At 32.5% G+C, this 12,697-nt stretch overlaps 1 protein-coding gene across 1 annotated transcript; it reads left to right on the forward strand.

Annotated features, from left to right (window-relative positions):
• The first annotated feature begins 4,602 nt into the window (after positions 1-4,602).
• On the forward strand, positions 4,603-11,362 carry disco (disconnected). The gene is made up of 2 exons (XM_073973536.1): positions 4,603-5,599; positions 9,131-11,362. Exon 2 carries the CDS (start codon positions 9,176-9,178, stop codon positions 10,592-10,594), a length of 1,419 nt encoding a protein of 472 aa, XP_073829637.1. The 5' UTR covers positions 4,603-5,599; positions 9,131-9,175; the 3' UTR covers positions 10,595-11,362.
• Positions 11,363-12,697: the final 1,335 nt, after the last annotated feature.

Consider the following 12,697-nt stretch of genomic DNA (forward strand, 5'->3'; position numbering starts at 1 on the left):
TCTTTATAAGAGAATAAAAACCGCTATAAATTTTGCGCGCATAGGCCAATTTTGTGAACGCGAACAGATTAGAAACCAGATTTTTTTCCCTTAACCTCTATACCAGACGTTCACTTTAGTTTGGATTTTAGTGGTGCCGTAGAAGGTTAGTGTTTTGCACATTAACAAATAGTGTAGTCGGAAAATGTGCCAGGACCTGTAGATTTCTCATCTTAAATAAACAAATTCCTACGCCGAACCAATAAATAATGACAGAAAATCAATGTATTATTGCGAAAAAGTGGAACATTTAATTAAATTCGGTTTAAAAACTATGGAGTATTGTCTCAGCTATTGTTTACACTAGTGAAATAAAGTTATACTTGTTAAGAAATATCGAAATACTTCTGATGTAAATTTTTCTTATATCTGATGTAAATTTGCCATACCTGATTTAAATTTTTCCATATTCAAAATTATCTATACATAGAATCCGTTCTTTATTTATGTTTGTACTTTTAGTAAGCCCCTATAAAGCTTTATGGCGCTGGGCAACAAATAACTTTTGTAATGAATTAAAACAGAAATAAATGAATTATGAATAAAAAAGCCATTTCTAATTCACTACATATATTCATATATATGTTATTTCAAGAAGTTAATATTCATATCATATTGATATTCAAATATCCTATAAAACATTCATTTTATAATATTTTAAGAAGTAATTCGAAATAGGGATAGGTAATGGAAAGAAATAATCGACTTTCGACTTTTCGATTTTGGTCTAAAACTAAAAAAGCGATTTTTCGGTCTTGCGATTATTTCAGTTGTCTTAAAACTCGACTTTCGACTTTTTCATAACCGCAGAAAATCGATTATAACCGACTATTCGTCGATTTTCGAGTTTTCTTTTGAAACTGTAAAACCGCCACAAGTGTAAAACCGCCAAGTCCACAATCTATGTGCAAACTCGAAAATCGATCACAAGATAGTCGATTATGCGATTTTCTCTCCAGACAAAAGTCGACTACGATTTTTAGATTTTTGACTGCAGAAAGCCGATTAATCGATTAACCGAAAGTCGACTTACCTATCCCTAATTCGAAAGCCAAAAAAGATGATATTCAAGAAGAAGCCCAAACATTACTATTATTAATTTGTATTATTTAAAACTCAAAACATTATTTTTATTATACATATATCGGAAGAAATTTTTTTACGTTTTTAAAAATGGAGCCAAATGGCCTAACCCTCAGTTCCTATCAATATAGATTTTTTAAATGGGTTCCAAAATGGCCTAAGCCATTATAATTATACCCTCCACCATAATATAGCGGGTATAATTAAATTTGCATTCCGTTTGTAAGGCATCGAAATATTCATCGGAGACCCTATAAAGTATATATCGTCACCTGAAATGCCCATAGACGTAACCCTCAAAGATTTACGTTGAGCATTTCAGTGTAGGAATTCTGTAACTTTTATCGATTGAAAAGTTGTTAAAATTTCTTTTGTTTTTGTAGCAAATACAAAACAAACAAACGAAATTGTTGTAAAATAAACAATGAGTAAAGTTGTTAAAAAGTTACTGAATAGGGGGCAGTAGGCCTATTCTGTAACTTTTTAACAACTTTACTCATTGTTTATTTTACAACAATTTCATTTGTTTGTTTTATTGTTGTTACAAAAACAAAAGAAATTTAAACAATATCGAAAGTTGTTAAAAGTTACAGAATAGGTCTACAGGTGACGATATATTCTTGATTAGGGGACCTATTCTGTAACTTTTTAACAACTTTACTCATTGTTTATTTTACAACAATGTCATTTGTTTATTTTGTTACAATAACAAAAGAAATTTAAACAATATCGATAGTTGTTAAAAGTTACAGAATAGGCCTACAGGCTAAAATTCTAAGTCGATATAACCATGTCCGTCTCCTGAAATCAAGATACCGCTCGCAATTTTTTAAAATAGAGCTTTGTAATTCGGTATAGAAGTATCTATTACTCCTAGGATGTTTGGTATTGCAAATGGGCTATATTGGTCCACGTTTTGATATAGCCCCCATAGAACGGTACCACCCGATTTACGGTATTTTGAAGGTTTAAGCTTCATTATCACACCGAATTGACTGAAATTTGGAGCTTAGTCTTCGTTGAGTGTATAAAACTTTCCCCCAGAATTTTGTCAGTATAGGTCCACGCCTTCATATAGCCCCCATAGAACGGTACAGCCCGATTTTCGGTATTTTGAAGGTTGTGACCTCAATATTGCTCCGAAATGGTTGAAATTTGGTATTTAGTCTTCGTTAGTGGTTAAAATATTCTTCCATAAATTTGTCGGTACACGTCCATAAATTTGTCGGTACACGTCCATAAATTTGTCGATACACGTCCACGGCTTATTATAGCCCCCATAGAATTGTATCTCCCGATTTTCGGTATTTTGAAGGTTGTGTCCTCAATATTCCACCGAAATGGCTGAAATTGGTATTTAGTCTTCGTTGGGGGTATACAACTTTCCTCCAGAATTTTTTCGGTACAGGTCCACGCCTTAATATAGCCCCCAAAGAACGGTGCATCAATATTCCCCCGAAATGGCTGAAATTTGGTATTAAGTCGTCGTTAGTCGTATAAAAAGTTCCCCCATAAATTTGTCGGTACAGGTCAACGCCTTAATATAGCCCCCATAGAACTGTACCTCCCGATTTTCCATATTTTGAAGTTTGTGGCATCAAAATTCCACCGAAATGACTGAAATTTGGTATGTAAATTTCATTTGGGGTATAAAACTGTCCATATGAAATTTTGTCGGTATAGGTCCACGCCTTTATATAGCCCCCATAGAACGGTACCTCCGGTATTTTGAAGGTTATGGCCACAATAATCCATCGTAGTGGCTGAAATTTGGTATTCTGTCTTCGTTGTGGGTATTTGACTTTCCCTTCTAATTTTCCATAGAACGGTAACTCCCGATTTTCGTAATTCTGAAGGTTGTGACGTCAATATCCCACCGAAATGACTGAAATTTTTTATTTAGTCTTCCATGGGGTTATAAAATATTCCAGAAAAGAATTATTAGTATAGGTCCACGTCTTCCTATATCCCCCGTAGAAGCACACCGCTTGATTTTTGGTATTTTTTAGGTTTTAGCCACATTATCTTACAGAAATATTGGTATTTGTCTTCTCCATAAACGTCCATTGTTTAATTAATCCTAGCACGGTTCATTTATCAGGTGAAATAGTAAAATCACTTGATACCTTAGCTGGGAATTAAAATTATTATTTTAAATATCATGTTTAAGAAAGCTTCTTGATCATTACATAATAATTTCTTCATTTAATTCTTAAAAGATGATTGAAGATTCCAAACAAAATTTTGGAAATAAATAAAAACCAAAAATCAACATCAAGGATTTTAATTAAAAATTAACCATTAGCCGAACAGTGCTAACATACAAAATTAACAATGTGCAATTATGACAAAAATATGCAGGCACATGTGTTTGTACAATATTAAAAATTTTAATTTTGGAAGCATATTTAATTGCTTCCTTTATTTTGGGCGGTTTTCTTGCAATAAAACTTTCGAGATCAACAGTTCCTGAATACGCTTCTTGTGTTACCTAGTTTAATATTTTTAATATCCACAATGTATAAGTACGATCGATTCATTTTTGTGAACATTTTCCGTCGGCAAAATTTGGAAACGCCCCAAGACTTGTATTTCACACTTTTCTACGTCATAAAATATAACCGACTAGGGCAGTTTTTTAAAAAATATTTCATTAACGTTTTTCATATTTTCATGTTTGACAAAGATTATATTACATTGTCAAAAATAGTAAATACGAATGTCCATCCGTAAAATAAATAAAATATTCCTTCATACTGGCACAAAAAATCAACAATGAAGATTTTATAGAATGAGTTAATATTTTAAACGGGAGAGCATAGGAAATTAAACACTCATTTGTTCATTAAATTTAAAACTGAATTTCACTTTATAACAAACCAAAAGAATTTCACTCAATTTGGAACTGTATTATCGACATTTTCAGTTCATTCATTCGGCCTATGCATACTCTTATTTCATTCCATCCAACACTACATCTTACAAAGAGTTGAGGTAGATTTTCTACCTTTCAAAAGAGAATATTGTATCTTGTGGAAGAGTTCCATTTACGGTTGTCATTCACAACTCGTCGTCGTTGTTGTTGTTGGTGCAGCAGTATCTTTGTCAATATAACCAGGAGGGAAAACCCATGCTGTGAGTAATGTCACTCGAAAGAAAAATTTGTCTTACCTATACCATGACACAATAGCAAATCATATAGTAGGCAAGGGTAGGTAAGCCAATGAAGAGTGCTACAACAAATGTGACACACTCACGCACTAATACAAATGGGAAATCGTCTCATGGCAGGAGTTGCATGAACTGTTTTTTTTTTGCTGGATGGCTGTTCAGCAGAGGCCCATTAAGGTAAATTGTTTGCGTGTGTGTGTCCAAGTGTCATGGTAGTGGTGTTGTGCCACCACACAGTGCTAAAGGCAAAAGAGACAAAAATAATGAATACACGCACCATATATACAACCAACCATACACACAGATACTGAGTATCTGAGGGAATGGAAATGGAGTGGTGGCTGGCTGGCTGACAGAATGGTTAGGTTATGTAGCAAACATTTTGTGCTGCTCTCTGTGTGTTTGTGTGTCGCTTACGCTATGCGCTTAGAGCCGAAGTTGCTTGTCACTCGCTGGAGACAATTGTGGGCAGTTGCGTTGAACTTGTCGTCTTGTGCGTATCTTGTGAATTCATAAGATACGGAGTACGGATATTAAACAAAACCAAAAAAAGAAACGAGAATACATTTTTACGAGAGTGCTGCTCTTTCATATTGGATTTACAAATTCTTACCTCATCTTAATGTTTTTGGAGAAAATACTCTTTATGAAATAGTTGTGTCGTCTCCTTAACTAAAGTGTCAACGAAGAATAATCGACAGAACAAAAAAAATCGACGACGAAGAAGAACCCAGAACAATATTGGACTACCAATACCATCACTACAACCACCAGTACAACAACAACACACCACCGCCACCATACTCATCATCATCATTTCATTGAGCTCTGGTGTATCGGTGTAGACGTCTCAACATTCAGTGTCACCCACGACATCACAAGAAGTGGACATACAAGAGAACAAGAAAAAAAAAAGAAATATATCATAACTTCGTGTTGTCTTTTTTGTTTTTGTGTTTTCATTTTCGAAAAAAAATTAAATGCAAGAAAATCGAAGTGAATAAAAAATAACTTGTTTAAAAAATAATAAACAATAACACACACAACCGGATATTATAATTAACTTTGACAAATACCTTTAAACAAATGTCACATGAAATTAAATTGTGTTAAAATTGAAATCAATATAAACAAATGATTTTATTAAAAAATATTTTGTGCAAAATTTTGTGATCTAATCCAAAACAACAACAAACAAAGAAACAATATAATAAATTTTGGATTTTTTTGTGGAAACTTTGAACAACAAACACATTTTTGATGCAAATTTTATAGTACGAAATAATTTTTTCTACTTTTATAAAAAGTAAGTATTGAAAACTAAAAAAAACTTTTTATTTGTTTAAAAATATCCGACGGCTTGTGGTGTTTAATTGGAATTCATGTTGGTTCATGGTTAGTGCCGACGGCTTTTACCAAAAATAAAAAAAATGTTTGTGGACATTTTATTTAAGTTTTTAAATAATTTTGGAAATTTTTATGAAAATAAGAAAAAAAAAAAAATTTTGCAAATGTTTTTAAAAATTCTTGCAATTTTGAGGACTACAGACGTTTGTTTATTTTTTATTAATTTAAAATTAAACAAAATATTTCTGAAAATTTTGTAATATATTTGAAAGTTTTTATGAAATTAAAAAAATAGTTTTCTAGTGTACGAATTTTATTTAATTTTTTTTTAATAATTTTGGAAATTTTTATGACAAGAAAAAATTCTTTTTGCATATATTTTCAAAATCCTGTAATTTTCTAGTTTACACATTTTATTTAAATGTATTAAATAATTTAAAATTCAAAAAATTACTTCGGAAAATTTAGTATAAATTTTTAAATAATTTTGAAAGTTTTTATGAAATTATAAAAATTGTTTTCTAGCCTACGAATTTTATTTGAATTTATTAAATAATTTAAAATTCAAAAAGTTTTTCCTGAAAATTTTACTTAAAATTTCAAAAAATTTTAAAAAAAATTTATGATATTAAAAAAAAATCCAAATTAGAAGTCTACAAACATTTTTAACTGAATTGTAGCCGAAAGGAAACATGTTTGTTTTAATTTCAATTACTACCTATTTTTTTTAATGAAAAGAAGCTTTATTTTTAATTTTGAGCCTAAATAAAAATTTCCCTTAAAGAGAATTTTTGTTTTTAGGTCTATTTGAAAAATGTTTGAATGTTGTAAAGGCTTAAATACAAAATTAGGAATTTGTCTATTTTTTCTATAAAAAATTAATAAAATTGTTGAATGTTCTTTGCTAAATTATAAATTTGTAATATTTTTTTAATATAAAAATTTAATAATTAAATTTTCCAAAATGTCTCCATTTACTTTCAAAAGACGTCTTATGAAATTTTCTCCTTTGAAAACAAAATCCTCATCATGTCATGGAAAATCATTAAAAAGTATACCGCATCATTTAGAGGGTTTTATGATCCCATTAGAGAGATAAAATTAACAAAAGAACAGCATGTTTTCTCTCACATACAAGAGGGTCAGAACTTGGCTTGATGCTTGGCTTGGCTATAAACATGATCCAGTCATGTCTTAAACTACATCTAAGCCAACATCTACAATCATTATTCATCATACTAAGCAAGAGCCACCATGTTCAAACAGCCATAAAAAACCCAAATGTGTGTGCATGTAGAAATTAAGTTTAGAAAAGTTTTTACAGTAGTTATAAAACGACAACAGCAACTGCTGCTACAAGTCAAGCTCATGTGACAACCTCCCCTCCCCCCCCAAAAAAAAAAACTAAAGTTACTTAATTACAATTTTGGTATTGTAATTGTATTTAAAGATACCTACTCCCAACATTCACCAGCCACCAACCAACCACTCTCCAAAGATTGTTGACACTTTGGTTAATACACAAAAAATCACATAATTTGACAAATGATTGACATGTTGAGTATTTAAAATTGTTGACTTCTTTATTGAAACAATGACTGAGAATGCCAAAATGTTGTTTTTGTTTTTTAGTAATTTATTTATTTCAAGAGATTTCTTTGGGTGATTTCATTTGTTATATTTGTTGTTTTATTCTAAAGACTTTTGACCTTGGTCCATAAGCTTGATATTAATATTTTTTTTTTTTCAAAAACAAAAAATATTAATTTCATTATAAAAATTCGTTACAGTTTAGTTTTGGTTTTAAAGTTCTCACAATCTGTCCATTTATCATGGCGGAGTTAAATGATCAGCGGGTGTTAAATGTTGTTCTTTTTCTCACATTTTTCCCACTTTTGTGTTCTTTGCTTCCTGGTTTTGCTGTGAGAATTTTTGTGTGGCGAAAAAATATTAAAGAACAGAAATTTAAAAATAATTTATTAGAATTAAATAAAAGGTTATTTAAATTTTGTGTTTTTTTCAATCAAATATCAACAAAACTAATATTCAAGAGTCATTTTGCACTCCTTCAAGGCGTCTTCCTTATTTCATTCTCACACATGAAAAGAGTAAAATCAAGTCCTTTGCCTTACCTTGCAAACAGAATTTCACTTACAAAAATCCCAAAATTTACTTACAGAAATGTTTATCCATAACTCCCATTGAGGTTATTTACCCCTCTTAGACCTTGGTGTGTTACCTCAAGGCCATCATAAATAACATCTCCTTGTGAGTAGTTAATGACAGCAAGTGGAGTAAAGCGACTTTTGTTTTGTTCCTTTCATTACGCAAATGACATTTACAAAATGCGATGCTATTTTTTTCCTCCATTTGTATCGCTTTATGATAGCTATCCCCAACATCACTTTAACACAGGCCAGACCTACCCTCCTCTCCGCTCTACAACACTCTATCACAAACGTTATACTATAATTATATTTTTCCTCTTGATGTATTGATTGTCATTTGCTTTTGAGATGATAGAAGAAATGAAACAAGTTTTCCTCCCCAACTTTATACAGCGTCTCAAATAATTATAGTTATTAAAAAATATCGTGTTGAAGCAAATAAAAAAATCGAAAAAATAGTTGCCAGTCCAGTCGCCACATTACAAAACATTTTATGACTCTCCCTCATACAAAGTGGTGTATCCTATTCTCGGCGAGTCATTATGGTTGTCATCATTGTGTTCGATTTATGATTTGTATTGGGTCTCTTCTCTTTGTTGTTGATGTTTCCTGTGCTGTGTTACCAAAGTGTCATTTTGATTTAATGACAGTTTCTGTTCGTAAAGGAGCTCTGCCTTTTGAGCAATCAAATTAAAGGTTGTAAAAAATTCCGTAAAAAACAAGCAATCTTTAATTCCTCGATTTTATGGTTTTGACAGTGGCTTAAAAGAACCTTCTTTTGTCACCTTTTCCCCAAAAAAAATGAAGAAAAAAATAAACTAACATTTCTTTATTCTTCTTCTACTTTTAATTCTTCTCCGTTTAACTGTGACAACATTCATATTGGTTGGCAGCATTTATGTCTCCTCCATGATTTATTATCGTTTACAATCAGTAGTTAATCATTAACATTTATATTGATTTTTGTAGCGAGCGGGGAATCCATGCCCATAACACAGCAAGTCTGCATGTAAATTTTAATTATCTGATGTTAAGAATCCACATCCAGACTTGAATCCAAATCTAAGCCACAATTTTTACAGCTACCATCTACTTCGTTGTGGGGACAAGTACCAGCCTTTAGTAAGGCCTATTGTGTTGTAAAAGGTTATTGAGGAAGTTTTTTATGACCATTTAAAAGTTGTAAACCATTATTTTGAAAAGTTATAAAAAATTAAACCAAAGCTTGAGGATATAAATTGTTATTTTTTATATAAAAAAAAAAACAAAACAAAGCACATTTTTATTAATCCTTAAATTTTTCCCTTTTCTTTTATTTTTAGATTTTTCCCACTGAATATATCAACCAGAAACGCACACACACCACAATGGAACATTTAATGACTGCCTTTATGCCACCAGCCTATTTGTTGGGTCATCACACTCCTGCCTCAGCCGCCGCCTTGTCTTCATCATCAGCCACCACCTCACCGGCCACCTCTCCCAACACAATGTCTGCCGGCTCCGGCTTAAGCAAACCCAAGCGTTGGGGCTCGCCACCAGTGAATATGGGTGGTCAATACATAAACCCCGCCACAGGCAAAAAACGTGTACAATGCTCCATTTGCTTTAAGACTTTCTGCGACAAGGGTGCTTTGAAGATTCACTTTTCAGCCGTGCATTTGCGTGAAATGCACAAATGTACGGTGGAGGGTTGCAATATGGTGTTCTCATCACGCCGCTCACGCAATCGTCACAGTGCTAATCCTAATCCCAAATTACATTCACCCCACATTAGACGCAAAATTTCACCCCATGATGGTCGTACTGCCCAACAATTCCCAGTTTTCCCCCTGGGACCAGCTGGTTTGTTGCCCTGTGGTCCTGCTTTTCCCGGTCTAATGCCTCCCTCTGCTGCTGGTTTGGGTGGTCCCCACCATCATGGCCATGTCATGTTTGGTGATTTCCCCAATCCCGCTGGTGTTCCAAATTTCCAACACATGCTCAATGGTGCCGCTGTAAATGGTGGTAGCCATGAAAGATTACCTCTAGCCTATGCCTCCAGTGGCGCTTCCAATAACTCCGACAATGATGATGATGAGGGATATGTCCTAGATGTCCAGGGTTCAAATGCTAGTCAGGGTAGCCACAGTGATGTTGATGACTACTGTCGTGAAGTGGATGAAGAAGATGAAGAATTGATCTCTGTATCCATTGAGGATGAAAGCAAACCAGTTGCCATGCACTCAGAAGATTCCAATGAACCCCTGGACTTTAGTCTAAACAAACGTGACAATGCCCAAGAAAGACTCTCCTCAGCCAGTCCCTCAAATACACCAGCAAAGCAATCCACCAACTTCTCCATGGATAATCTCCTCGGTAAACGCAAACGGTCCTGTGAAAGTGAATCGGAAATGTCCTTTGGCAAGACATCACCTGTTACAATTAAAATGGAACAAGAAGATGAACAAGACAACAATTGCCTTGATCTTTCATCTGCCTCGCAACCAAGTAAAAAGTCACAAATTATTGCCACACCTGAAAGCTCACCTCTCACAGCTGAAGAACAACATTTACGGTTACTGCAATCGCAAATGTTTGCTGCTGCTGCGGCGGCTGCTGCTGCCCAAAGCCAAAGTTTAGAGAACCCCGAAAATTCCAACACTTCCACGCCACCACCAGCACCACCCATGTGGAATTTGCTCTCCGAGGTTTATCGTTCCATGCTCCTGAAAACCCAACAACAACAGCAAGAACAATCCTCCCAGCAATACAATGAGATGTCGACGAATGCGATATCAGTCTAGATCTAAAGTTAAATACCTTCACTCGTTCATTCGTTCCAAAGATCCAGACTTTATTACAATAAACACACACACACACTCGCTTTAGGTTGTTACCTCATGAAAACGTATCATAATTTAAATGTTATTAAATAATTGTTGTAAAACTTTCCCAAAAAACTAAGAAAATAAATAAATTTTAGCTGTAATGTAAATAATTTATGTAAATATAGTTTGATAAGACACAACAAAAAACCACAAACATCCACAAATCATCATCATTTACCTACAAAAGTATTCAGCAATATTTTTTATTAGCTATTCTAGAACGGTTTATTTAAATGTGTAAATTAGTTCATACTTATAATATTTCCTCTCCTTTGCCCCTTCCTTTCTTCTCTAGCCACGGTGCAATATTATGTGTAAATTAATCTCTTCCTAATGTTTTTTCTACTCACCTTTTTTAAGTCATTTTTTTTTAATTTTTAATTATTTTTTGCTCTCTTTACAAAAAAGTATACGTTTTTTCCAACACAAATTGATATTATTTGTCTTTAACATCACTGTAAATTTTTAATTATAGAGCCTTGTTTTTTTTGCAATGTGTAACATATCTCATTTTTATATAAAATAAAAAAAAACATGAAAATTTATTTTCATAAAAAATAACAATAAATGTATAATTGCTACAAAATAGTATAAAAGCAAACATGTTTTTATATAGTATAAATCTAGTATTATAAATGCTTTACTATTATATTATTATCATTGTGAAAAGAATAAAAAACAAAACGAATAATTTTAGCCAATTTTATAAATTAAAAAAAAAACATAAACAACAAATTGTTTACAAAAAATCAAATAAATTATGAAAAATCAATTATTGAAAAAAAAAAATAATTCTTTTTGTGTTTCAATAAATTTTGAGAGGGAATTGCATTAAAAAAAGTAGTAAGAGCGGGTTATAATCGGACGGGTCGACAATGTTATACCCTACACCACCATATGATTGCGACATATTTTAGCCGACCTTGGGCCTAATTACGTTTTACGATTCGATCGAGTATTTGCTTGTGAATGAAAAAATCGAACTATGAAAACCCATGTGTTCTTCAAAGAACATTAAGAAGTTAGATGGTAAAAATGAGTTTATTTTAAAGCAAAAACTAAAAAACAAAATTATTAATGAAAAAATGTAAATATTTGTTGAATTCGTTGAACAATACTTTGGGTAATAATTCCGGAATGAAGTTGTGCCGGAAAAATGTACGAAATGATTTATTTTTTGTAAAACTTTTTGATATTGTTGTAACAGATGCTAATGCATCTACCTTAATAAATGTACGGTTGGTGGTGCGAACAGGTTTTTCATAGTTCGTTTTATTCATTCACGAGCAAACACTCGATCGAATCGGAAACCGTAATCAGGCACCTTGTCATACATAGGTTGATATTTGAATATGATAACATATCAGATATATCGCTCATTTACTCAAAGAGTGACATAACTCAAAAAATGTGTTTTCTGAGTTAGTATTTTCTATTTTTTCTACGACTTCTATTTTATCTTGTGTCAAATTTGCATGCTTATATCTCCAAAACTCAACGAGTTAGGTTCATTTGGCATAATTCAACAAAAAAGTTTTTTGAGTTTGCGAAGCACTAGAACACTCCAAATTGTGCTTGATCTTGCACAGAAATTTAGCACTGATATCGGGCTAGCTGTTTACAAAATATGGTTCAAGTAGTTATTTTAGTTTTTGTGTAATGGTCCTTTTAAGTTGGGAAGTCGAATTTCAGTCGCCAACTCAATACGCATTTTTATCGATACTGTTTTTTTGAGATGTGTAACCCTTTGAGATATGACGCATGCATATTCAGTCATTACTGGTAACGTTAGGTGTTATTTTCTTTATTTTATAATGAACAGAAGGACCGTTCTGGGTACGTATACTAGGGTTATGACTTTTTGGCCTTTTTTCTCAAAAATGTTTTCCTGTAGCGAGAATGAACATTCGCCTATTAATGTCAAAAATAACGTTCATTTTATTTAAGTATTAAAAAAGGTCAGGCACAAACCACTTTGAAAAAAAAAAATCGAAAAAATTTTATGAAATGAAAAAAAAA

This window comes from Musca autumnalis, unplaced genomic scaffold, assembly GCF_047663935.1.
Source record: "Musca autumnalis isolate F117 unplaced genomic scaffold, ASM4766393v1 scaffold_3, whole genome shotgun sequence".
Lineage (NCBI taxonomy): Eukaryota > Metazoa > Arthropoda > Insecta > Diptera > Muscidae > Musca > Musca autumnalis.

Coding starts and splice junctions, on each gene's coding strand:
- disco (XM_073973536.1), top strand. CDS start 9,176: ATGGAACATTTAATGACTGCCTTTATGCCACCAGCCTATTTGTTGGGT.